The sequence below is a fragment of the Cetorhinus maximus genome, chromosome 11 (genome assembly GCF_964194155.1).
Source record: "Cetorhinus maximus chromosome 11, sCetMax3.hap1.1, whole genome shotgun sequence".
Lineage (NCBI taxonomy): Eukaryota > Metazoa > Chordata > Chondrichthyes > Lamniformes > Cetorhinidae > Cetorhinus > Cetorhinus maximus.
In genome coordinates, this window is record NC_135889.1 from 57,304,671 (window position 1) to 57,330,814 (window position 26,144).

General features: G+C 42.0%; 1 protein-coding gene, 1 long non-coding RNA gene and 2 other non-coding genes across 7 annotated transcripts in view; 3 read left to right on the forward strand and 1 right to left on the reverse strand.

Annotated features, from left to right (window-relative positions):
• The first annotated feature begins 8,094 nt into the window (after positions 1–8,094).
• On the forward strand, positions 8,095–8,166 carry trnaa-ugc (transfer RNA alanine (anticodon UGC)). The gene has a single exon. It is a non-coding gene; the product is annotated as a tRNA-Ala (tRNA).
• Positions 8,167–8,433: 267 nt separating this feature from the next.
• trnaa-cgc (transfer RNA alanine (anticodon CGC)) lies at positions 8,434–8,505 on the forward strand. The gene has a single exon. It is a non-coding gene; the product is annotated as a tRNA-Ala (tRNA).
• Positions 8,506–16,440: 7,935 nt separating this feature from the next.
• LOC144686602 (uncharacterized) lies at positions 16,441–17,587 on the reverse strand. Its single transcript, XR_013577958.1, has 2 exons — positions 17,366–17,587; positions 16,441–16,965 (listed from the first exon to the last, which is right to left on the reverse strand). It is a non-coding gene; the product is annotated as an uncharacterized LOC144686602 (long non-coding RNA).
• Positions 17,588–17,682: 95 nt separating this feature from the next.
• The window catches only part of nfe2l2a (nfe2 like bZIP transcription factor 2a), a 30,789-nt gene continuing 22,327 nt past the window's right edge, over positions 17,683–26,144 (forward strand). Inside the window, exon 1 of one of the 4 annotated variants that reach the window (XM_078552029.1) lies at positions 17,683–17,820. In XM_078552029.1, the coding sequence (XP_078408155.1) occupies positions 17,785–17,820 (36 nt within the window). In that variant the 5' untranslated portion in view covers positions 17,683–17,784. Of the gene's footprint in view, positions 18,026–18,452; positions 18,486–26,144 lie in introns of those variants that run through there. The other 3 variants (XM_078552032.1, XM_078552031.1, XM_078552030.1) reach the window with 3 other exon arrangements.

The following is a 26,144-nucleotide window of genomic DNA, read 5'->3' on the forward strand; positions in this document are numbered from 1 at the left end:
AATAATTCAGACCAGCTGTTGGTGTCTGTCACACTTCCAGAGTTCTGACAAAGGGTCATCTATCCATAACACTAACTTTGTTTTTTCTTTCCACTGATGCTGCCAGACGTGCTGAGTATTTGCAGTATTTTCTACCTATGCTCCATGGGCAGCTTGTTGTTTTGGTGCCCTCTATTTTTGGCCAGCTGCCTCACTGGCACCACTCTTAGGTAAGCCCAGTATGTTGGGGGCAGTGGGAGGATGCCGGTTTGGATAGTGAGCTGCAGTAATGGTAAAGATCTTGGGGGAACACCACTACTCCTATTCCTCCCCGGTTCCACATTATGGTAAGCATATATTTTTTAAAAATTATCTTTTTGGTGGTGACCTTCAGCAGTCTCTTTAACGACCATTGTTAGGTCACCATGTAGGTTAAGTATTATGGGTGGGGGATCAAAAACATGACTTAGACCCCTAATTAATATTCAAGTGACCTAACGCCTGTTTTAGTGAGGCACTTCTTCTTCTTATCGTGTCCATGGACAGTCTGTACATGGCCCAGCCAGAACTGGACACATTTTTGTGCCTTGATGTTGAATTCGGCAAGATCTGCAACAGTGCAGGGTTCCTCTAGCGATAGGCATTGCAGGAGATGTTGCATAGTCTGTGGCTCAGTTCCACATTCACAAGTTGTCGGGCTGGTTGTATATCCCCATTTGCTGAGTGACACCTTTGAATGACCTACACCAGTCCTAAGTCTGTTAAGGCACTTCGAGGTTGCCTAGTTGCAATTAGCTCCTGGGGGAAGGCTTTCATCCAGTAGAATTTCCATCGCTGGGGGTTGTTCGAGACTGGCGAGCCGGTCTTTCCACAAGGCGATGCGGGCTTCAGATGGGGTTGATTGTAATGGAACAACACTGTTCATAAAGCTCTTCCTTGACTTTAGGCGGCTTGGTGTAGGTGTATGACCATGTAGAGGGTGCCTCTCATGTGATGTTTGACAGAGTCGCTCTTTCTTGCTGGCTACCGTTCTTCTAATATCAGGGGGAGCGATACCCGCCAGGATATATAGGCTGTTGATGTTTGTTGGTTTTAAACAACCTGTGATAAGTTGGCAGCTTGCATTCAGAATGGCATCCATCTTCTTAGCATGAGTAGATCTTTCCCATGCAGGGTAGGCATATTCGGCAGTGGAATAGCAAAGAGCAAGTGCACTGGTTCGCAATGTTTTCGAGCTTGCTCCCCATTTTGTGTTAGTGAGCTTATTCAGGATGTTGTTTCGTGCGCTCACTTTTGCCTTTGTCTTTTCGATGTGGTTCTTGAAGTTGAGGCATCTGTCAAGGGTGACTCCTAAGTAGATAGGGTGCTCGCAATGCATCAGTGTTGCTCCACACCAGGTTACTTTAAGCTGGCGTTTGGCTTCACAGTTTCTGAGGTGGAATGCACAAACTTGTGTCTTTGATAGGTTTGTGTGAAGGTGGTAGAAGGCACTAGGAATGCCTGAAATATTTGGGGTTAGATGCCTTTCAGGCTCTTTTGTGGTGCAGGTAATAGCCCCATGAAATCGGCCTTTTTGCTCACTCACCATCCTGACTTAGAAATATATCACCGTTCCTTTGCTGTCACTGGGTCAAAATCCTGGAACTCCCTCTCCAACAGCACTGGGGTTGTACCTACACCACATGGACTGCAGCAGTTCAACAAGGCACCTCACCAACACCTTCTCGAGAGCCCCCATTTCTGGGGGTGGTGGGACCTGTGCAAGGTGGATGGGTTGCACCTGAACCAGAATGGGACCAACATCCTTGCGGGGAGGTTTGCTCATGCTGTTGGGGAGGGTGCTAGGAAAACTGAAAGGTCTGAAGGTGGATAAATCACCTGGACCAGATGGATTACACCCCAGAGTTCTGAAGGAGATAGCTGAAGAGATAGTGGAGGCGTTAGTGGCGATCTTTCAGGAATCACTGGAGTCAGGGAGGGTCCCAGAGGACTGGAAAATCGCTAATGTAACCCCCCTGTTTAAGAAGGGAGTGAGGCAAAAGATGGGAAATTACAGGCCGATTAGCCTGACCTTGGTCGTTGGTAAGATTTTAGAGTCCATTATTAAGGATGAGATTTCAGAATACTTGGAAGTGCATGGTAAAATAGGGCAAAGTCAGCATGGTTTCATCAAGGGGAGGTCATGCCTGACAAATCTATTAGAATTCTTTGAGGAGGTAATGAGTAGGTTAGACAAAGGAGAGCCAATGGATGTTATCTACTTGGACTTCCAGAAGGCCTTTGACAAGGTGCCGCACAGGAGGCTGCTCAGTAAGATAAGAGCTCATGGTGTTAGAGGCAAGATACTAGCATGGATAGAAGATTGGCTGTCTGGCAGGAGGCAGAGAGTGGGGATAAGGGGGTCCTTCTCAGGATGGCGGCTGGTGACTAGTGGAGTTCCGCAGGAGTCTGTGTTGGGACCACAACTTTTCACTTTATACATTAATGATCTGGATGAAGGAACTGAGGGCATCCTGGCTAAGTTTGCAGATGATACAAAGATAGGTGGAGGGACAGGTAGTATTGAGGAGGTGGGGAGGCTGCAGAAGGATTTGGACAGGTTAGGAGAATGGGCAAAGAAGTGGCAGATGGAAAACAACGTGGGGAAGTGTGAGGTCATGCACTTTGGTAGGAAGAATAGAGGCATAGACTATTTTCTAAATGGGGAGAGAATTCAGAAATCTGGAGTGCAAAGGGACTTGGGAGTCCTAGTCCAGGATTCTCTTAAGGTTAACTTGCAGGTTGAGTCGGTAGTTAGGAAGGCAAATGCAATGTTGGCATTTATTTCGAGAGGACTAGAATAGAAAAGCAGGGACGTGCTGCTGAGGCTTTATAAGGCCCTGGTCAGACCACATTTAGAATATTGTGAGCAATTTTGGGCCCCGTATCTCAGGAAGGATGTGCTGGCCCTGGAGAGGGTCTAGAGGAGGTTCACGAGAATGATCCCAGGAATGAAAGGCTTAACATATGAGGAACGTTTGAGGACTCTGGGTCTATACTCGATGGAGTTTAGAAGGATGAGGGGGGATCTGATTGAAACTTACAGAATACTGAAAGGCCTGGATAGAGTGGACATGGGGAAGATGTTTCCATTAGTAGGAGAGACTGGGACCCGAGGGCACAGCCTCAGAGTAAAGGGAAGACCTTTTAGAACAGAGATGAGGAGAAACTTCTTTAGCCAGAGAGTGGTGAATCTATGGAATTCATTGCCAGAGAAGGCTGTGGAGGCCAGGTCATTGAGTGTATTTAAGACCAAGATAGATAGGTTCTTGACTGGTAAGGGGATCAAAGGTTACGGGGAGAAGGCGGGAGAATGGGGTTGAGAAACTTATCAGCCATGATTGAATGGCGGAGCAGACCCGATGGGCCGACTTGCCTAATTTCTGCTCCTATGTCTTATGGTCTTATGGTCTTATGGTTTAAACTAACTTGGCAGGGGGTTGGGATCCTGAAAGGAGGTTCAGCAGGGGGAAATGCACAGCCAAAATTAGAAGAGAGAGCAAGTGAGTCTGGAAGGCATAGAAATTATAAGCCCGTTAAGGCACAAAGGAGTTTGGTAAAATTGGATGGTATTTATTTTAATGCAAGGAGTCTGACGAATAAGGCAGATGAGTTGAGGGCACAAATTAACACATGGAAGTATGATGTCATTGCTGTCACAGAGACATGGTTGAGAGAGGGGCAGGATTGGCAGCTCAATATTTCAGGATATAGGGTCTTCAAGCAAGACAGGGAAGGAGGTAAAAGAGGAAGGGGTATCACAATATTGATTAAGGAATCAATTACAGCAGTAAGGAGGGATGACATCTTAGAAGGCTCCTCAAATGAAGCCAAATGGGTAGAACTGAAAAACAAAAACAGAGCAATCACATTGCTGGGAGTGTACTATAGGCCCCCAAACAGTCAGAGAGAAATAGAAGAGCAGGTATGTAGGCAAAGTTCAGAGAAGTGTAAAAATAATAGGGTAGTAATAGTGGGAGATTTCAACTTCCCCAACATTAACTGGGTTCATCATAGCATCCAGGAGAGCTTTTCAAGCCAGTACATAGAAGGTCCTACAAGAGAAGGGGCTGTCCTGGACTTAATTTTAGGGAATGAAGCCGGGCAAATGGTAAAGGTATCAGAGGGGAGCCTTTTGCAGATAGTGATCATAACTCCATTAGATTCAAAGTTGTTACGGAAAAGGATAAGGATGGGCCAGAAATCAGAGTTCTAAATTGGGCAAAGGCCGATTTTAATAAGATCAGATATGATTTGGCCAGAATGGACTGGGACTACCTTTAGGTAAATCTGCATCAAAGCAGTGGGGCTCATTCAAGAAGGAAATAGGGAGAGTACAGGGCCAACATATTCCAGTCAAGACAAAGGGTGGGACCAACAAATCCAGGGAACCCCGGACGTCGAGGGATATACAGGATTGGATAAAGAGAAAAATGGAGGCTTATGGCAGATACCGAGGGCTCAAAACAGCAGAAGCCCCAGAGGAGTATAGAATGTGTAGGGGAGAACATAAAAAAGAAATTAGGAGAGCAAAAAGGGAGCATGAAAAAACATTGTCAGGTAAAATAAAGGAAAATGCAAAGTTATTTTACAAGTACATTAAGAGTAAGAGGATAACTAGGGAAAGATTAGGGCCCATTAAGGACCATAGTGGTAATTTGTGTGTGGAGCCTGAAGATGGTAGGTAGGGTAGGGTACGGTTCTAAATGAATACTTTGTGTCAGTGTTCACAAGTGAACGGGACAACATGGGAAATCAGGCAGAAGGATTGTGATATAATTAAAGAAATTAGCATAGAAAGGGAGGAGGTTCTAAGTGGTCTGGCAGGCTTAAAAGTAGATGAACCTCCAGGCCCGGATGAAATGTATCCCAGGCCGTTGAGTGAGGCAAGGGAGGAGATAGCAGTGGCGCTGGCAATAATTTTCAATAACTCTCTGGCCACAGGAGAGGTGTCAGAGGACTGGAGGACAGCCAATGTGGTACCGTTATTCAAGAAGGGAGGAAGGGATAAACCAGGGAACTACAGGTGAGACAGTCTAACCTCCATGGTGGGGAAACTATTGGAAGCAATTCTGAGGGACAAAATTAACCTACACTTGGAGAGGCAGAGATTAATCAAGGACAGTCAGCATGGTTTTGTTAAGAGGAGGTCATGTCTGACCAATTTGATTGAATTTTTTGAAGAGGTGACCAGGTGTGTAGATGAGGGCAATGCATTTGATGTAGTCTACTTGGACTTCAGCAAGGCTTTTGATAAGGTCGTGCATGGGAAACTGATAACGAAGGTAAGAGCCCATGGGATCCAAGGCAATTTGGCAAACTGGATCCAGAATTGGCTGAGTGGCAGGAAGCAGAGGGTGATGGTCGAGGGGTGTTTTTGTGACTGGATGCCTGTGTCCAGTGGGGTTCCCCCGGGATCGGTGTTGGGCCCCTTGCTGTTTGTGGTATATATTTAGACTTGAATGTAGGAGGGTTGATCAGTAAGTTCGCAGATGACACGAAAATTGGTGGGGTGGTAAATAGTGAGGAGCATAGCCTTAAATTACAGGAGGATATAGACGGGCTGGTCAGATGGGCTGATCAGTGGCAAATGGAATTTAATCCGGATAAGTGTGAGGTGATGCACTTGGGCAGGACAAACAAGGCATGGGTTTACATGATGAATGGTAGGACCCTGGGAAGTACCGAGGATCTGAGGGACCTTGGTGTGCATGTCCACCGGTCCCTTAAGGTAGTGGGACAGGTAGATAAGGTGGTTAAGAAGGCAGATGGGATACTTGCCTTTATTAGCCGAGGCATAGAATATAAGAGCAGGGAGGTTATGCTGGAACTGTATAAAATGCTGGCTAGGCCACAGCTAGAGTATTGCATGCAGTTCTGGAATCTGCATAATAGGAAGGATGTGATTGCACTAGAGAGAGTGCAGAGGAGATTTACCAGGATGTTGCCTGGGCTGGAGAGTTTTAGCTATTAGGAAAGATTGGATAGACTGGGGTTATTTTCCCTGGAGCAGAGGAGATTGAGGGGGGACATGATTGAGGTGTATAAAATTATGATGGGCATAGATAGGGTCGACAGGAAGGGGCTTTTCCCCTTGGTGGAGGGATCAATAACCAGGGGGCATAGATTTAAGGTAAGGGGCAGGAGGTTTAGCGGGGATGTGAGGAAGAATTTTTTCACCCAGAGGATGGTGGGAATCTGGAACTCGCTGCCTGAAAGGGTGGTAGAGGAACAAACCCTCATAACATTTAAGAAGTATTTGGATGTGCACTTGCGATGCCGTGGCATACAAGGCTATGGGCCTAGTGCTGGAAAATGGGGTTAGAATAGTTAGCTACTTGTATGACCGGCACAGACCTGAGTCTATGACTCTATATTTAGCAATGGGCAATAAATGCTGGCCTGGCCAGTGATGCCCACATTACATGAACAAATTTTAAAAATCTATTAAACCATTCCGCTCCTAATCGCCATCTGATTTTGCTTTTTTTCTATATTACTTCTCTGTACATTTGTGTATATGTTTCTTTTTCTCCCTCCCATTTCTTTCCCTTGCTGATTCTGTTAATATGCTTGTTTATCACTTATTTCCCAGTTGTAAAGGAAGATCAAACTTGGAAAGTTGACTTGCTTGTTCTGTCCACAGATCCTAACTGACCTATTGTATGCTTCTAGTCTTTATTTTGTTTCATTTTACTCACAGCAATGTTCATGTTGAGTTGACGGATAGCTGTTTAATGGAAATAGGGCTATTATCAAGAGAGCACAACGGGGGCTCATTCCCGGGTTTGAGCTCGGGCTACCCGTGTCATGTCATCACCGTGTGATCCGGAGAGCTAGGCCTTGTGCATGCACTGTCCTTGTTCTGTCCCTCCCAAGCACAATGGTGACTTTTCTCTTATTTATTGCTTCTGCCATTGCTGGCTTTTTGGGGGCTTTCAAGGGCGAATTCGTCAGCTGCCACCGTGTATTTTGAACCCTGATACTGGATCCTGGGCTATATAAATAGAAACTAAGCAAGGAAATTATGGTGACTTTCAAAAGGGAATTGGACAATTATACGATGAGATTTGCAGTGATACAGTGAAAAGTCAGGAGGGTGGCACTTGCTGAATTGCTCTTCCAGCCCCAATGGGCCAAATGGCCTTCTTCTGCTATGTAAGCATTCTATGATTCTATATCCTTTCTAATGGTGTCTTTTGTTGTAATTTCTACCAGATCCTTGGTAAATACTGAAACAAATTATTGAATATTTCTGTCTTTTTGCTATTGCTGCCTGTGATTCTAACCTGACTTTTCTTTCTTGATGTGCCTGTCTGTTGGTTTTCCCTTATTGGAATTTTGTGGGTCTGGTGTATTGGGATAGGCTTTTCTTGGCACTTATTTCTCATTGGTGTAAAGTTCTTAAATCAGAAGAAAACAGTCTACTACTATTAATAATTTGAGATATATCCAAACTATTGAGATTGATTTATCTACTCACAGTGCACTCGAGACTCCATTGTTTGCACCTATTGCCTCTCGAAGACAAAATGCTGGAAAAACTCAGCAGGTCTGGCAGCATCTGTGGAGGGAGAAACTGAATATCCAGCATCTGCAGTACGTTGCTTTTGTTTTACTGGCATATATAAACACTCATTAAGTTTCTGACATTCAAGATTTCCCTTCGTACAAAAGTTCATTTCTTATTAACCGAATCTGTAGAAACTAGTTTTTAATTTTACCAGGAGCAAAAACATCAAGCAAAATACCCCTGCTGAGTATTTTCCAGCATTTTCTGTTTTTAAGAGAATTCACTATTCTCCCAGTTGTTCCTTTTTACTTTTGTAATTAACAACATTTTGTCACCATTGGCATATTGCAGTTAAAGTTATAACACTATGTTTGTCCCAGTATTCTTCACCGATGCGATAATTTCTGCCCATGGTCGTTAACGATGTTCAAATATTTTCGCTGCGATTTAATTATCGAAATTCGGAGTGGGTCAGAAAACAGTAAATATAACACTATGGAAAAAAATGCAACACAGAGACTAACCACCCGAGAGATACTGACCGCTCGCAGTTCTGTTTCGTAGGGGATGTAGCTCAGTGGTAGAGCGCATGCTTTGCATGTATGAGGCCCCGGGTTCAATCCCCGGCATCTCCACTTTTTTTTTGGTTGGTGGGGAAAGCGCTCGTGCAGTTGAAATATTTTCGCGGACCTACGAAAAACAATCCTAACATAAGCGAGCTGTATATTTCACGCGCATGCTGTAGCATCGCTTCCATTGCAGGCAACGGCTGCACATTCTTCTCAATGCAGATGAGAATGATTTAAGCTAACTTTAGTAATCGTTTTTAAACAGCATCATTAAATAAAAGAAAGTTATTTTAGTAAATTCAAAGAGGCATTTACACAATGCCTACAGTAGGAGGGGATGTAGCTCAGTGGTAGAGCGCATGCTTCGCATGTATGAGGTCCCGGGTTCAATCCCCGGCATCTCCACAGATTTTGCTTAACATTCGAGAGTAATTTACCCAAGACTTCGTTTAAGGGTTGTAATATGAACAATAGGCCGAATATTACGTGGAATTACTACTGCATTTACACTGTTACATAGAGATATTTCTCCTTAGTAGCCCATGCAAACAAAGTTCAGAATCGGAAACAACGATGATAAAAGGCAAAATATTGAAAGGATCATTGATTTAAGGTTCATTGATCTATGTTCACAACTCTGGTAACACTTGTAACGAGCAAAATGCATTTTGGTTGCTAAATACAGGTACTTACAATAACAATTAATGAATACATTAATATATTGCTTTATTGAATATCAGTGCATTTAACTTATTAGAATGTCTGTTGAACAGAGCTAACATAATTATGTTAGGATTAGGTTAGTGGTCTCTGCAAGAGCTGTTGTGTAACAACCCCCTTGTTATTTACCAATATTGCTAACTTTTTTTGTTTATTCATTTTTGAAATCTCCACTGTCATCAAATAGCTCACCCTCAACCCATCTCTACTATTGACCTAATTCTATTTGGAAGGCCTCCACCTCACAGGCAATGCATTCCAGGTCCTAACCATTCACTGCATAAAAAAGTTTTTTCTCATGTTGCCGTTGCTTCTTCTGTCAATCATTTCAAATCAGTGTCCTCTGGTCTTGATCCTTCTCCTCATCTATTCTGTCCAGACTCCTCATGATTTTGAACCCCCCTGTTAAATCTCCTCTCTCTAAGGAGACCAGCCCCAGCTTCTCCAATCTATCCACTAACTGAAGTTCCTCATCCCTCAAACCATTCTCATGAATCTTTTCTGCAGCCTCTCTAATGCCCTCACATCCTTCCAAAGTGTGGTGTCCAGAATTGAGGCCGAACCAGTTTTATAGGGACTTTTCATAACTTCCTTGCTTTTGTATTCTATGCCCCTATTTATAAAGCCCAGAATCCTGTATGCTTTATTAATCACTGTGTCAACCTGCCCTGCCACCTATAATAACTTGTGCACATATACCACCAGATCCATCTCCTCCTGCATCCCCTTTAGATTGTATTTTTAATTTTATAATTCCTTTCCTGTAATACTTGAATATGCTCCTGCTAATACTTAGCAGGTCAGACAGCTTCTGTGGAGAGAGAAAAACAGAGTTAATTTGATCTTTCATTAGAACTGAGAAAAGTTAGAAATGTAATAGGTTTTAAGCAATGAAAGGTGGAGAGTGGAAAAAGAACAAAAGTGATGGTCTGTGAAAGGGTGGAAAATAGGAGAGGTTAAATTACAAAAGAGCTGGGTGCAAGGCCAAAGGGAATGATAATGGGATGAGTAAAGAAACAAAAGGTCTGTGTAGAGGAGTTGAAAATGGCAGAATAATGGACTGCTGCTGCCTGAAAGCAAGAACTAGAGAAAAACGAGAGTGAGACCGAAACGTGCAAGGAGAAAGGAAACAGAATGGGACACAGGTTATGATGTGAAATTGTTGAACACAAAGCTGAATCCAGAGGGCTGTAAAGTGCTTAATCAAAAGATGAGGTGCTGTTCCTCAAGCTTATGTTGAGCTTCCCTGGAACACTGCAGGAGGCTGAGAACAGAGAGATCAGTGTGAGAGGAAGATGGAGAGTTAAAATATCAGGCAACCAGAAGCTCAGGGTCATGCGTGCTGACTGAATGGAGGTGTTCAGCAAAGCGGTCACATAATCTGCATTTGGTCTCTCCAGTCAAGAGCAGACCCCAATGAGAGCAGTGAATACAGTTTACAAATTGAAATAAGTACAAATAAATCTATTTTACCTGAAAGGAGTGTTCGGAGCATTGGATGAAGAGGGCAGAGGTAAAAGGGCAAGTGTTGCATCTCCTTTGCTTGCTTGGAAAGATGCTATGGGGTCGGGGGGTGGGGGAGGAGTGGGGGGGGTGGTGGTGGTGGTGATTGAGGAATGTATCGGGGTATTACAGGGGGGAATAGTCTCTTCAGAGTCCTGAAATGGGAGGGGAGGGTAGATGTGTTTGGTGGGGGCATCACGCTTGAGATGGTGGAAACGGTGGAGGATGATCCAATGAAGTGCAGAGGCTGCTGGGCTGGAAGGTAGAAAGGGAATTCTAATATGGTTGTGGAAAGTGGACGGACATGGTTGAGCATTCTGTCAACTATAATGGGGGGGGGGGGGGTGGGTGGGTGGGGGGGAGAGGGGGAGGAGAAGTGTGCGGGAGTGGGGGAGTCCTCAGTTAATGAAAAAGGAAGACATGCCAGAAGCTAGTATGGAAGGCAACATCATCAGAACTAGGAGAATAGAATAGAGTCCTTACAGGAAGCAAGACGTGAGGAAATATAGTCAAGATAACTGTGGGAATCAATGGGTTTACAATGGATATTCATTGATAGCTTGTTCCCAAAGATAGAAACAGAGAAGTCAAGGACAGGAAGGAAGAGATGGAGATGGACCATGTGAAGGTCAGAAAACAGTGGAAATTAGAAACAAAGTTGATGAAATTTTGTAGTTCAGGGTGAGAGATGGAATGGTACCGATAAAGTCATCAATGCACTGGAAAAGGAGGTGAGGCACAGGCCCTGATTGGGACTGGAACAAAGAATGTCCCACATATTCCACAAAAATAGCAAAGACCCATGTGGGTACCCATAGCAACACCTTTTATTTGGAGGAAATGAATGGAATTAAAAGAGAAGTTGTTCAAGGTGAGAACAAGTTCAGCCAGGTGGAGGAGGGTGGTGGTGAACGGAGACTGGTTGTGCCCCTGATCAAGAAGAAGCAGAGAGCCCTCAGACCATCATAGTGGGGGATGGAGAGGTAGTGAGATTGGAGGATCATGGTGAAGAGTGGACAGTTAGGACCAGGAAATTGGAAACTGTTGAAGTGACGGAGAACATTGGAAAAGTCATGGATGTAGGTGGAAAGACAGTGGACAAAAGGGGAAAAAAAGAGTGAAGATAAGAAGAAATCAGTTCAGTGGGGCAGGAACAGGCTGAAGCGATAGATCTACCAGGGCACCCTGTTTGTGTTTCTTGGAACACTGTGTCTCCCGTAAAATTAAAATGGCCATCTGTGCATGACATTGGTCTGCGTGGGCATCACTCTGCTCAGTCGGAAAGCCATCAATGTCTTGATCACGCACAGGATATAACTCTGGTACAGGATGAGGGGCCATAATACATTTAGTATTGATTAATTGGGACAGACTTGGTTCATTATCTAACATTTAATTATGAGTGCTCATGGTATAATCAAATTCAATTTGAAATTTGCAACAAAGTAACATTTTGAGAAGAAGTTACAGTGTAATCACAAACAACCTGTAGGGAATGACTGTGAATTGAACATCTAAATGTATCAATGCCACAGCGCCCAGTACCACCCAACTCTCCCTGCCCCCTTAACCACTCCAGGCTTGGAAACTTTGTCCTATCGTTGATGATGTTGAAATAGGGATAATTCTCAATAACTTCTGTACACTGTGTATCCTGATGTTTTTTTCTGCAAATCCAGAGGAATGTCCTTGTCTCTTCAGAACCAAGGGTGTGTCTGGGTGCAGTCAAAGTTTGGGTTAGTTTCCTTTTTCACAGATTCAGGGTGACAGTCTGTAAAACAGTAAACATAAGGGAGAAACTCTAGAACTGTGCATACACGGCAATGGCAGCCTTCTTGGAAAGGAGATAGAAGTGGGCGGCTCGAGGTTTGGGTCTATGAGGTTGGAGGTCATGAATGGAAGATCTCTAAAGGAGATGAGATCAGTGGTAGACACCGAGAGGATGGCTTGATGTTCAGTGGTGGGGTCATGGTCCAGGGGAAAGTAGGAGTAAGTGTCAGAGAGTTGGCATCAGCCTCTGCAAGCTAGAGGTCAGCTTGCCAAACAAAACCAACACCAGTCTTGTCAGCAGGTTAGATTCTAATGTTAAGGTTGGACTTATGAGAACAGAGTGCTGCAAGTTCAGAGGGAGACAGGTTAGACTGACTGAGGGGAGCAGAGAAATTGAGTGTCAAGCCAGCAGTTCTTAATGAAATGATCAAGAGAGGGTAAAAAGCTAGCTGGAGGGTTCCAGCTGGAGGAAGAACTGGAGTTAGGTAAAAGGGCCGCTGTGCAGGGGTAGGATCCCTGACCAAAAAAGTGGACGTGGGGAGAAGGCAATGGAAGAAGAGCTCAATGCCCTGCCAAGCTCGAAGTTCATTGAGGTGAGGCATAAGGGGACAGAGCTGAGGACTTTGCTAAGGACAAATCATTAAGGCTCAGAAATGGTAGGGTTGGAAGGTATTGTGAATATGCAGCAAGGGATCAGATTAGAAGAAGGGATGGGGTCAGAGGGAGGTGAAGGGGAAGAAACATCCAGAGGGGTGTTGCTACTCATGAGCTGTTGAAACTTGCAATCCTTCACACGTGAAAGGAAGAAGAAAGTTATGTTTGAAAGCATTGGATGAGATGAAGGATGAATTGAAACTGCGAACCAGGACCGCTTTGAGATAGAGTGAGTTGGTGCTGCTGAAGACAGAGGTTGAGAACATACATGTAGCAGCTCATGGCAGTGAGTGTGATTTCTCAGGGTGTGAAAAGAACAGTGGTCCAAGGAACTCTGCAAGTCTTGGAGATTATTGTAATTGTGGGTGGATTCAAAATATGAAAGGTAGAATTTCAGAAACTTAACTAGACCAAACACATAAATACTATGGCTGCATGAGCAGGTTAGAGATTGGGAATTATGTGATGAGTAACTCAGCTCCTGACTCCCCAAAGCCTGTCTGCCATCTACAAGGCATAAGTCTGGAGTGTGATGGAATACTCTCCACTTAGATGGATGAGTGCAGCACCAACTGCATTCAAGAAGCTTAGCAACATCCAAGAAAAAGCAGCCCGTTTACTCAGCACCCCATCCATCACCTTAAATATACACTTTTTCCACCACCAGTGGACACTGGCATCAGTGTGTACAATCTACAAGAAGCACTGCAGCAACTCATCAAGGCTTCTTCAACAGCACCTTCTAAATCCATGACCTCTACCACCTAGAAGAATAAGGCCAGCAGACATTTTGGAATACTATCATGTGCAAATTCCCCTTCAAGTCACACACCAACCTGACTTGGAATTATATCACCTTTCCTTCACTCTTACTCAGTCAAAATCCAGGAACCCCCTCCCTAACAACACTGTGTAGGTATACCAGATGGATGCAGCAGTTCAAGCAGCTGGCTCACCACCATCTTCTCAAGAACAATTAGGGATGGGCAATAAATGCAGGCCTTGCCAGAAACGCTCACATCCCAAGAACAAATTTAAAAAAAAACTTCACACACGAATACTTTAAATTCAGGTTAAGCTCTGACATAATTCTACTGTTACCTGCCCCAGTGCAGGCAGCTCACCTCCAGCAATGGCTTCCCCTCCTGCACACATGGTCACCTCTAGTGTTCCCCAAGATTGATTCTTAGTTACTTCCTCATCCCCATCTACATGCTGCCCCCAAAGATGTCATCATTAGATATGGAGTCAGTGTCCATACATAGCCATCTCACCCCTGCCCCAACAGTTGTACCACTGAAGCTCCCATGAAGCTCAAGTCACTGAGGATTGTTCTTCTCCCCAGTATTCCACTGATGGCCACAGACTTGCCAATTGCCAGTTGGTCAAGAACAGCCTTCTGCAATCCTTGAGATATCATGAAACAATAGAGTAAATTCAGAGACCCTTCACAATCGGAGGAGAGCTGCACTTCAAGGTACCACGGGTCAATGATGGGCTACAAAACAGGTGGCCCCAATTTACTTAGCTCATGACTCCTTCAAGCGTGCCTCCCTGCCAGCTGTGGCTCAGTTGGTAGCTCTTTCACTTCTGAGTCACAAGGTTGCAAGTTTAGGTCCCACTCCGGGGCAAAAATCTACATTGACACTCCAGTGCTGTACTGAGCTTGCACAGTCAGAGGTGCTATCTTTCAGATGAGATGTTAAACAGAGGCCTCACCTGCCTGGTTGAGTGGATGTAGAAGACCCCATGGCACTATTTTGAAGAAGAGCCAGGGAGTTACTCCAGTGGCCTGGTCAATATTTATCCTTCAACCATTATTACTAAATAGATTCTCTGGTCATTGTCACATCACTGTTTGTGGGAGTTTGCTGTGCATAAATCGGCTGCTGCGTTTCCTACATTATAACAGTGACTATACCTCCAAAATACTGAGTTGACTGTGAAGCATTTTGAGACATTTGGTGGTTGTGAAAGGTGCTATATAAATACAAGTCTTTCTTTTCCCTGCTGGAATGCAGGATTACTAAACTTAACCTGTAGTAGCAACATAAAGAGCACTATGCAATTCGGTGATTCAATGGCACAGAACACATATGTATTTTATAGGAACACGCTCCTTAGCACTTCCAAAGGTTTCTCTTTCATCTTAATTTATTTGAAAATAATCATTGTTAATATGAGATCTAAAATATTTATGTACTTTAATTCCAAGTTATTGAATCACTGTATTTATGTTATTGAGGATTATTTTTAAAGAAGCCTCATATGTTGTACCTTTATTCGAAATGATCTAGGGAATTGTAATTCTAACTCAAGCTACATTGAGAACGATTGGATGTCATCAGTTACCAAATTACTTACAAAAATGAAAAGAATTAAAGGGATCAAAATATAATAAAACACCTTCAGTGACGTCTGTGAGAATGGTAAATCATTGAGTGTTACCATTTTTATCTGTTTTCTATTTTTCTAATTCTTTTTATCTTTTATTCGATTTTAAAAAAATAATCCAATGACTGGCAGTGTATCATGACTTTATGAAGTATTTCTTGAACAGTATTTCCCACCATGGAATCTTTAGAAACTATAACAGTAACTGTTATTTCAAAACTAACAAATCAATCTATAAATATTATCATTTTCTGCAAATGGAATTGGAACAAATGCCATTTAAATATTTGTCTTAAATTTAAGCTGGAACTTATTTCACTTCACTCAGATATTTCAAGATTATAGATTGTTATTTTGTAGACTCTGCCTAAGTCATAGATCCTCCATAGAAGTGTGCATGGTCCAGAAAATTGAAACTTGAATCAAACTTCTATTGGACCTGCCTGATTTTCCAATAATTGCTTTTCCTGAATGAAGTATACCTCACTGTCAGCCTGCCAAGTTGGCTGAAGGGCATTCAACAGGCCAGAGTCACAGGAACAGAGAATTCTGGGGCAGAGTGCAGCAGGAGGAGTCCGTGAAATGAATTTAAACATGAAGATGAGAATATTAAATTGGAAGCATTGGGAAATCCCAAGTCTTCAGTGTGGTTGCCAATTTAGGGCACGTAGTGCTGTGAAGTTTTCCTTAGATGAGCAGAAAGGTGATGTTGTCTAGACAGGTCTAGTAATCAATGGCTGTAACATTTTTATGCCAGGTAGTTCAAGTCTGCTCCCCTTGAACAAGAGGTTTTACAGTGAACAAGGGCATCAAAGGTAAAGTTAAGGGAGTGGCTGAGCAGGAAAGGAGGAGGAAAGTGGTGGAAAAATATCCATGAAAGTAAAGAAGTCGAATGTTCTATCCAATAATCACTGGTCCCCTTGTTGTGCAATTATGTTGGGCATATAATATATGGTACTCCATTTTCGTGCACTTGTCCTCAGGGTGGCAATGGAATGCCAGCACTAACTCCTCCCCATTTGACAATTGTAGATGTGGGATACAGAGCCAAAAGAATCTAAAGCAGAGTCAAGAAAAACTGAATGTTGGATATACAAAATAAAATTGAAAATGTAGATTGGTAGGGTAAAATAACCATTTCTCTGTTGAAATCCGTGCGAACTTCCAGTATTTTCTGGTTTTAATTTTAAAGTGGTTGCACTTCCTCAAAAGGAACAGAAGTGGAAAATATACAGTTTTTCTACTTTAATTGTTCTGGAGTTACACTTAAATAACTACAAAATCTCATATTTTGGTACAACATTTCCCTTATGGTTCAGAACAATTTTAGTTGGGAAGTATTTTCATCTTTTTATTTATCAGCTTTGACATTGTCCAGAACACACAATTTTTCACCTTGGAGCACGTGGGACCTTAAAATTCCGTAAAACTCAGAATCACAGAATCGTTACAGCGCAGAAGGAGGCCATTCGGCTCGTTGTGTCTACGACGGAAGACACTCCGTTTGCCTTTGGCATAATAGGTATATTTGGATTTAAAATGCAAAAAACAGTTTTAAAAATGTTATAAAACGAAGATAACAGCGTAGGTGTAAGTGAAATAAAACAAAACAATGTCATACATTAAAAAAATTAATTTCGCCTCAGATACGAGAATAATCCTGCTTTGAAAGAGTGGAAACAGTACCATTGCGCAATTTCAGGGACGTCATTTAAAAAGGGACTTTTTGCTCGAAAATGTTTTCCAGCTCCCCAGGAAGGTTCTGAGACGGACTGCGGAGGCGGGCCAGACACAAATGTGGATGGATTGGACTTCGTGAAAAAGCTGTTAAACAAATACTGGTGTCAGCTCCAAATTATAACAAGTATACATTACTGAAGTTATTACAACCAGATTGGGTGAAGTGGTTCTATTCATTGCTGATATATTTTTCAACACAGATGTTTAAATCTACAAATATTTACTAATCGTATTTTCATTATAATACGTTACGTGACTATTACCAAACTTACTTTCAAAAAGACTTGCATACAAATACATTATAGGGTTCTACTACAAATACTGTACAAGTATTAAACTTTCTGGGGGAGCGGTTCGCATCATATTGTGGAGGCAGAGGTGACTTTATACCTTAAGGGGCAATATATATTTTTATCCTTTAAATCTATAATGGCCTGCATTTGATACGTGTAATTGCATAATAATTAATTGCGTAATTTTATACCGCGTTCCTTTTCTTATGATTACGTGAGGAGATTCAGCTTGAGGTCAAATCAGAAGTCCAGACCTTTGACAACACAGCCTGTTATTGACTCTGGATGTCATCCTCTATGTCCCAGTCTTTATCGCTCCTCTCCATACAATCAGATTGTGCCCGGCACATCCTGATGGACAGATCGGAAGGCGGGACTAACGATGATTGACAGGGGGAGCTTGATGATTGGCAGGATGACACCGAATAGCAAGGGTGGAGCGGGACCTGACGAGTGATTGACAGGTAGACTCGGTCTGTTGATTGGAAAGGAAGGTTATGGGCGGGGCGTGAGGCGAGTCTCGCGCTGTTCTGGGAAGTGTGCGTCACAAGAGCTGGAAGAGTCAGGCCGGTTGCGCGTGATCCTGCAGTGGCGACTGGGGACAGCAGTGATGGAGATTGAACGGCCACTGGCACAGCAGCAGCAGGTATTGCCAGCAGCAACTTCCCTCTCACCTGCAGCTTCAGGGTAAAGATAAGGAAAGCATTTTGGAGTAATTCGACCGGAGACAGTGGGGCAGAAAACACTTGGCAAAGGGAGACAAAGTAGTAAACTTTCAGACAGTTTAGTCCGATCGCGTGATACGAAAGGTCTTCAATGTAGGTGAAAATGTACAGGTTCCTACAGTTAAGGTAAGTTGGGTGACTAGTTTGAGATTGGTGTCGTTTCTTGACTCCCCCCTCCCCCACCTTGTAGTTCTGATCGTTGGATTTAATTTCCTCACCCATCCACTCCCACGACATATTTTCTGAGCCTGTGTTGCTGTAAAACATTAAAACCTGGGCGTTCACCAGGAGCGTTATTTCCGATTCTGCGCCAAACTTATTGCAAATTGTGCAAAGTCATTCCAGTGTAGCCTCAGTAGTAATAAAGATACGGTGTTTTATAAGGTTGATTGTGGGCTGTATTTTGCTTTCTCTAATGATGGCAACTTGTAGTGTGTGGGTCGCTGCAGCGTTCCGAGTCTTGTGATTTCTCTGAAAGGCTTTGGAGGTTGGTTGTCGTATGACCCTTTGAGGTTTCCAGCTGATCCCAGGGTGTGATCTTATCTCCACAGGCGCTTACTGTAGCAGAATGGCAGGCGAAAGGCAGGTTTGTCTGAAAAGGTTGGGTTCGGCTTATCAGCTGTTCAGCAAAAGCAGTGATAAAAAAATTCTACTCGTTTCTCCTTTAAACTTAGGCTCTCTCCCTCCTACCCCCCCCAATAACCTGTCAAACCGATTGTTCCTCTTTTATTTGCCCTGATATCACAATTCAGTGAGCTGTCACGTGCATGTTACATTCGTGTTTGGCTAAGATTCCCTGACCCTTAGTATGAATTGCAGCAATTGTAGGACAACATTTTTTCTGGTAGTTAATGATTAATGTCTTGACTGGTTTGCGTGATGGTATTGTGAAATATTTACTGTATGGTGAAGGTCATGAGTTGCAGATAGAAATCATAGAATGATTGAAACAGAGGGAGGCTATTCAATCCACTGTGTCCCTGCCAGATCTACAGATTTTAAACCAACTCTGATCAGATAAATAACCATCGACTTCCAGCGTTTATAGTACAAAGTAAAGAATGAAAATGGACAAAACAACAAAATGAACAATAAAAATGTTTAAAGAACAATAAATAAAAGAGGTTATATATGGATCCTTTAATTTCCTAACTGACAAGGAAGTATTGTAATTTATATATTTCTCCACCCCTGAAAATCTTCAGCCTTTATTATTTTTGATCTTGTTGTTGGAAAGATTCGCAGTTGTTCCAAGATTTCCTTTTCAGCTACCTTTGCTAAGTTTCTAATTAAAACTTGAGGATCAGTAGTGTCAGTGTTGGTTAAATGCAGGATGTGTTGGATTATGTTTTTCCATTTTTCTCTTTCCAATCAGAAGGATTTGTACTGATCAAATCCTGTATTCAGATTGGACAATTTGAGAATATTACAAATAACTTGGTTTGCTGGTCCTTTTTTTAAAAGCAAAATGCTGTAGCTCATGCCTAGAGCAATCAGAGGTCACAGTGCACTGCCAAAAATTTGCATGTATATAGCACCCTTTAAATGTAGTAAAATGTCCCAGGTGCATCACAGGAACATTATCAAACATAATTTAACATGTAGCCATAAGAGATACTAGGACAGGTGACCAAAATCTTGATCAAAGACATACATTTCAAGTAGTGTCTTTAATGAGTAGAGAGACAGAGGGGTTTGTGGAGGGAATGTTCCTTCATTACTGCAAGTGTGCAAAAGCCATTTTGTTTCATGTGGCAATTACACTTCACTTTAGAATGCAGGAAATGTATGTACAACCATCGTTTCCCAATATCTCATCTCTGCGCCCCCAACCCCCCAAACCCCCAAACCTCTGAAGGTGATACGTGCTGATGGTGTACAGTTCTATTAGTACTGGCATCTGTCCACTACATTACTAAGTAACCATTCTTCGTGTGCTAGCCTGCATCATGAGTGATAGGCTAGTCACAGCATTGAAATGGCTCGAATCAAAGTTGCAAATGACATCTTTGGGATTGTAATCTGTCTACATTGTTTGACACAGTTGATCTCACAATCATTCCTGAGTTGATTAGTTTTTTAAGACTGTCCCCCCACTGTTAACTCTAGAACTTTCCTTTTTCCCATCTACATGCTGTCCCTTGCTGACATCAGCTGTAGTCATTATATCAGGTTCCATATGAAGAGTGAGGTTCTACCTTAATACCACCTCTATCCACCCTTTCACTGTCTCTATATTGTTAGTTTACTTGTCTGAGATCCTCACAATTAAACTTTGGGAAGACTGAAGCCATTGTTTTTGTCCCTAGCCACCAGTTCCATTCCTGGCCCAGACCACTAGCTCTGGCTGAACCAGACTGTTTGCCACGTTGGTATTCTATTTGACCCTGATGTGGTCTTCCAACCCCATGATTTCCATCATAAAGACTGTTTACTCATATTGCCCCTCTTCACCAATGCCTTAGCCTATATGCTGCTGAAACCCTCATCATTTTTTAAATTACCTTCAGACTTGACTATTTCAATACTCCCAAGTAATGGGCACCAAGCTAAAGAAGGAGACATTGGGAATGATGACTAAATGCTTAGTCAAAGAGCTGGGTTCTAATGAACCTCTTAAAGGAGAAGTGAGAGGCTTAAAGAGGGAATTCAAGAGCATAGAGTCTAGATAATTAAAGGCACATTCTCCACTTTCTTCTGTGAATGGTGGGACAATGCACAGGAGACTCAAGTTGGAGCAATAGTGTGTTCTTGGGGAACTGAAGGACTTCATAGTGGTGTGAAAGGATCAAGGCAAAAGGTGTTTATACATGAGGATGATTATTTGAAATTTGAACCATGGAGGACCAAGATCCAATGTAGTTAAGTGAGCACAGGGATGAGTGGGACTTGGTGAGAGATAGGAATGGACTACAGCGTTTTGGTTGAGCTGAAGTTTGTGGGGAATGGGAGACTGACCACCAGAGTACTGGAATGGCCATGTCTGTATGTGACAAAGGCATTGATGAAAGGTTCATCAGAATATAAGGCCAAGTTAGGCCATTGTTACATGTGCTGTGTGCACTTTGGCACCCCATTATACATAAGAAATTAAACTATAGAGGGCATACAGCACAGAAGCACCAGGTTGAAGTCAGGTACAGGTGTGGGAACCTATAGTGATGAGGATAGACTTTAGGCACTATGACAGTTTCTACTTAAGATTTCCTCCTAATCTTCTGTAGTTTTTTTTTAATAATCAAGGATTCTGATAGTGTCTAGGGGAAAAAATATTGCCTTTTAGTTGTGGAGCAAGTCACTGCGATCAACAGTTTATAACTTTGAGGGAAGAGGTCCAAAGGAATTCTGTGCAGAAGTTGTTGCAACATAGTATGCTTTGCCAGAGGGAATGGTTGCGGCAGAAATCATTCCATCTTTAAGGGAAAATGGAATTCATATTCAAAGAAGTGGAAGATAAAGAATTGTGGGATTAGTTTTGGCTTGCTCTAGTGGTATCAGCATAGACTAGATGGGCTGAATGGCCCATTTCTGTGCTATAAGCTTTTATTAATGAGCGCATTAAAACAATGATTACATATCAAAAGTATTTCAATGGCTGTAAAACTGCTTTGGGACCTCCTAAGGTCTTGGAAATAAAAGGTCACCCAGTTCGGATGGGCGCATCCTAGGTTGCTGAGGGAAGTAAGGGTGGAAATTACATAGGCTCATTGCCTATTACAGGGCAATCATTGGTGTGAAAATCTTTAGTGATATTAATCCAGGGACAATTAATTGGCACTTTAAAAGTTAATAAATGAAAACCAGCACAGATTTGCTAAATGCAAATCATGTTTGATTAACTTGAGTTTTTTAGTGAAGTAATGGAGAGGGCAGATGAGGGTAATGTGTATGTACCTGGACCTGATGGCCTGCATTTAAAGGAAGTGGCTGCAGAGATATTGGATGCTTTGGTTGTAATCTTCTAAAATTCCCTTGTTTGGAAAACCACAAATGTAACACCTCTGTTCAAGAAAGGAGGAAGGCAAAAAGCAGGAAACTATAGGCCAGTTAGCCTAACGTATTTATTGGGAAAATGCTAGGAGCCGTCATTAAAGAGATAGTGGCAGGACATTTAGAAAATCGTAATACAATCAGGCAGAGTCAACGTGGTTTTGTGAAAGAGAAATTATGTTGGACTAATGAGTTCTTGGAGGATGTGACAAGCAGGGTGCATAATGGGGAACCAGTAGTTGTAGTGTATTTAGATTTTCTAAAAGGTATTCGATAAGATGCCACATAAAAGGTTACTATACAAGATAAAAGCTTATGGTGTTGGGGGTCATTTATTAATATGGACAGAGAACTGGCTAACTAACAGGAAACAGTATTGGATAAATGGGTCATTTCCAGGATGGCAAACTGTAACTATTGGAATGCCATAGGGATTAGTGCTGGGGCCTCAACTATTTACAATTTGTATTAATTTCTTGGATGATGGGACAGACTATATTGTAGCCAATTTTGCTGATGATACAAAGATAGGTAGGAAAAGCAAGTTGTGTGGAGGATACAAGAGTCTACAAAGGGATAAAAATGGGTTAAGTGAGTGGGCAAAAATTTGGCAGATGGAGTACAATGTGGGAAAATGTGAGGTTGTCCACTTTGGCAGGAAGAATAGAAAAGCAGAATATTATTTAAATAGAAAGGGATTACAGAATGCTACAGTACAGAGGGATCTGTGTGCCTTTGTAAGTAGGAAAACAAATGGAATGTTGGCCTTTATTGCACAGGGGAATGGAGTTCAGTATAAAGTAGGGAAGTCTTGCTACAGTTGTACAGGGCATTGGTGAGACCACACCTAGTGTGTACAGTTTTGATCACTTACTTAAAAAGGGATATGCTTGCATTGGAAGCATTTCAGAGAAGTTTCACTAGGCTGATTCCTGGGATGTCTTATGAGGAAAGCGTGAGAACGTTGGGCCTATACTCATTGGAGTTTAGAAGAATGAGAGGCGATCTTATTAAAACATATAAGATTCTGAGGGAGCTTGACAGGATAGATGCTGAGAGGAGGCTTCCCTTCATGGAGCAATCTAGGGGGCACAGTTTTAAAAAAATAAGGGTCTGAGGGAGATGAGGAATTTCTTCTGAGGGTGATTAGTCTTCGCAATTCTCTTCCTCAGCGAGCAGTGGAGACGGGATCATTGAGTATATAACAAGGCTGAGTTAGACAGATTTTTTATTGTTAAAGGAGTCAGGGGTTATGAGGGCAGGCAGGAAAGTAGAGCTAAAGCCAAATCAAATCAGCTATGATCTTATTGAATGGTGGAGCAGGCTGTAGGGGCCGAATGGCCTACTCCTGTTTTTTTGTTGTTATGTATGTTTTCGAAAGACATTTGATGAAGTATCACATAATAAACTTATTAGCAAAGTTGAAGCCCATGTAATTAAAGGGAAGTTGCGGTGGGGATACATAATTGACTAAGGGACAGAAAACAGAGAATAGTGCTGAATGGTTGTTTTTCAGACTGGAGAGAAGTGTGCCCTGGGGTCCTCCAGGGTTCAATGTTGGTTCTATTACTCTTTTTGATACATGTTAATGACTGAGTTATGAATAGAGGGCATAACTTTAAAGTTTGCAGATGTGTTAAACTGTGAGGATGATTGTTGAGACTGCAGGAGGACTTGAACAGACTGGTGAAATGGCCAGACACAGAACAGTTGAAATTTAATGCAGAAAAGTGTTAATTAATGCATTTTTGTAGGAAGTGTATGGAGGGGCTGTATAAATTAAATGGTACAATTTTAAAGGAGATGCAGAAACAGAGACCTGCGACATAATAAGTTTTTGAAGGTGGCAGAATGGGATGAGAAGGCTGTTAAAGGGACATTCAAGATCTTTGGCTTTATAAATAGAGGCATGGAGTACAACAATAAGGAGGTTATGCTAAATCTTTATGAAGCACTGGTTAGGCCCCAGCTGGAGTATCGTGTCCAATTCTAGCACCATGCTTTAGGAAGATTGTCAAGGCCTTAGAGAGTGGAGATGAGATTTAATAGAATAGTTACGTGGAGCTACTACAGACACTGGAGTTTTCCAATAGAATAGAGGTTAAAGAGAGATTTGAGACAGGTGTATAACATATTGAAGGGTTTTATTAGAGTAAATAAGGAGAAACTATTTCCAGTAACAGAAGGCTTGGTAAGCAAAGGACACAGACTTGAGGTAATTGGCAAAAGAATCATACAGAAACACTTTTTTATGCAGCATCTTGTGAACTGGAATGCACTGCCTGAAATGATGGCGGAAGCAGAGTCAATAACTTTTGAAAAGGAACTGGATAAGTACTTAATGGAAAAAAATGCTAGACTATTGAGGGGAAAGCTGCGGAGTCGGGGTGGGGGGAAAGGATTCGGCACAGGCATAGTTGGCCGCCTTCTGTGTTGCATCATTCTTTGATTTCAACGTTTCAACGTGGCTGATGAAAGTGGTGCTTTTGTGTATAAACACAACTGAGCAAGAAAGGGAGAAAGAAAAGAAATAATGTTGTTAGTAAAAATATGTATTGAAAAGGGAAAGATTAATAGTAAATAAAAACAAGAATTAGCTGGTCCAAAAGTGACTGAGGATCTGAAGAAAGGTCTATACTGAAATGCTACTCTTCTGTTCTATTCACTGATACTGGCTGACTGTGTTCTGCTTCTAGCATTTCTGTTTGTCTCATATTTCCAGCTGTGTAGATTTTACCTTTCTTGACTAAGAAATTAGTCAGCCATAAATGATATATTAACATTACTATTTAGAAAGATATACCCTCCCAAGTTCATGTATTCGTAAATGTATTCTTGTACTGTTTGTTAACATCATCCATATTATCATTCTGTTGATGTTTGAAGTTGCTGATTATATCTATAGGGTGGGGAAATGGTTATCGTAAACTCTGTAAATGCCAATCAAAATCTGTGTTCTAAATCTGCATGTGAACTTTGCCACTTGCTACTTTCCTTCCCATTATTACCTAAGTTTGATCCTGATGTAAACATATGAGGTCTTTGAAAAAATATAGGAGAAAAAAAAACAATGTTTTTTAAAAAATTAAACACAAGCTGTCTCAATTTGGTAAACTTATCTGGTGATGAATAAAGTCTGTAACTTGTGGAAAAATATTTGATATGGTGGCAATATACTGGCAAATTAATAACTACCCACAATGGATGATCAAGGTTGATTCTTTTTATATAAAAATATTATGGTAGTAGCTAAATCTATACAAACAAAGTCTGTTGCAGATTTTACCAGCTAAATCAACATGATCTGATTTCGACCCCATTCCCACTGCTGGATATAAATGTCTGGTTATTAGCCACTTTTATGAATTTGAACCTGTTGCATATAACAAGATTGCACTGCACTATGTGAACTTTTACCTACAGACTTAATGATAGGCGAGCACGTATCACGTTATGCAATTTAATTACATGGGTGTCTTGCCCTAATGAACTGTGCTTTTTGTGTTGAATGAGTTTCTGTACTAATGTCGTCTGGTGTTGCTCTTCTAAAAATAATTTGAGTAGTGTCAGTTTATACTTATACTTTTTACATTAAGAGAAAATTATTTGGCATAGTTGGGGTATTCTTCGAATTATCTGTCTCGATAGTGAAATCAAGGTATATACAAAAAATGGTATGATGGGAGCCATAGCTAGTTCTAAATTACATCTGTTAGCAGATTACACCAACTACCAATTTGATCCTGATGCCTCCCTACATTACAATAGTGACTATACTTAAAAATTACTTCATTGGCTTTGAAGCACTTTGGGATGTCCTAAATTTAAGCTATTAATTATTAATGGGATGTAGGTGTTGCTCACAAGTTTAGCATTTATTGCTAATCCCTACCTGCTCTCAAGAATGGTAGTCAAACATCTTCTTGAAACACTGAAGTCTGTGTGGTGAAGGTATTCCCACAATGCTGTTAGGTAGGGAGTTTCAGGATTTTGACCCATTGATTAAATGAAAGGATGGTGATATAGTTGCAAGTCAGCATAGCATGTGACTTGGAGGGGAACTTCCAGGTGGTGCTGTTTCCTTATCCTTGGTAGTACTGGTCGTAGGTTTGCAAGGTGCTGTGGAAGAGGCCTGGTGGGTTGCGCAATGCATCTTGAAGATGGTACACTCTGCAGCCACTGTGCATCAGTGATGGAGGGGCAGGATGATTAAGGTGGTAGAAAGTTTGCTGATCAAGTAGGCTACTTTGTCCTG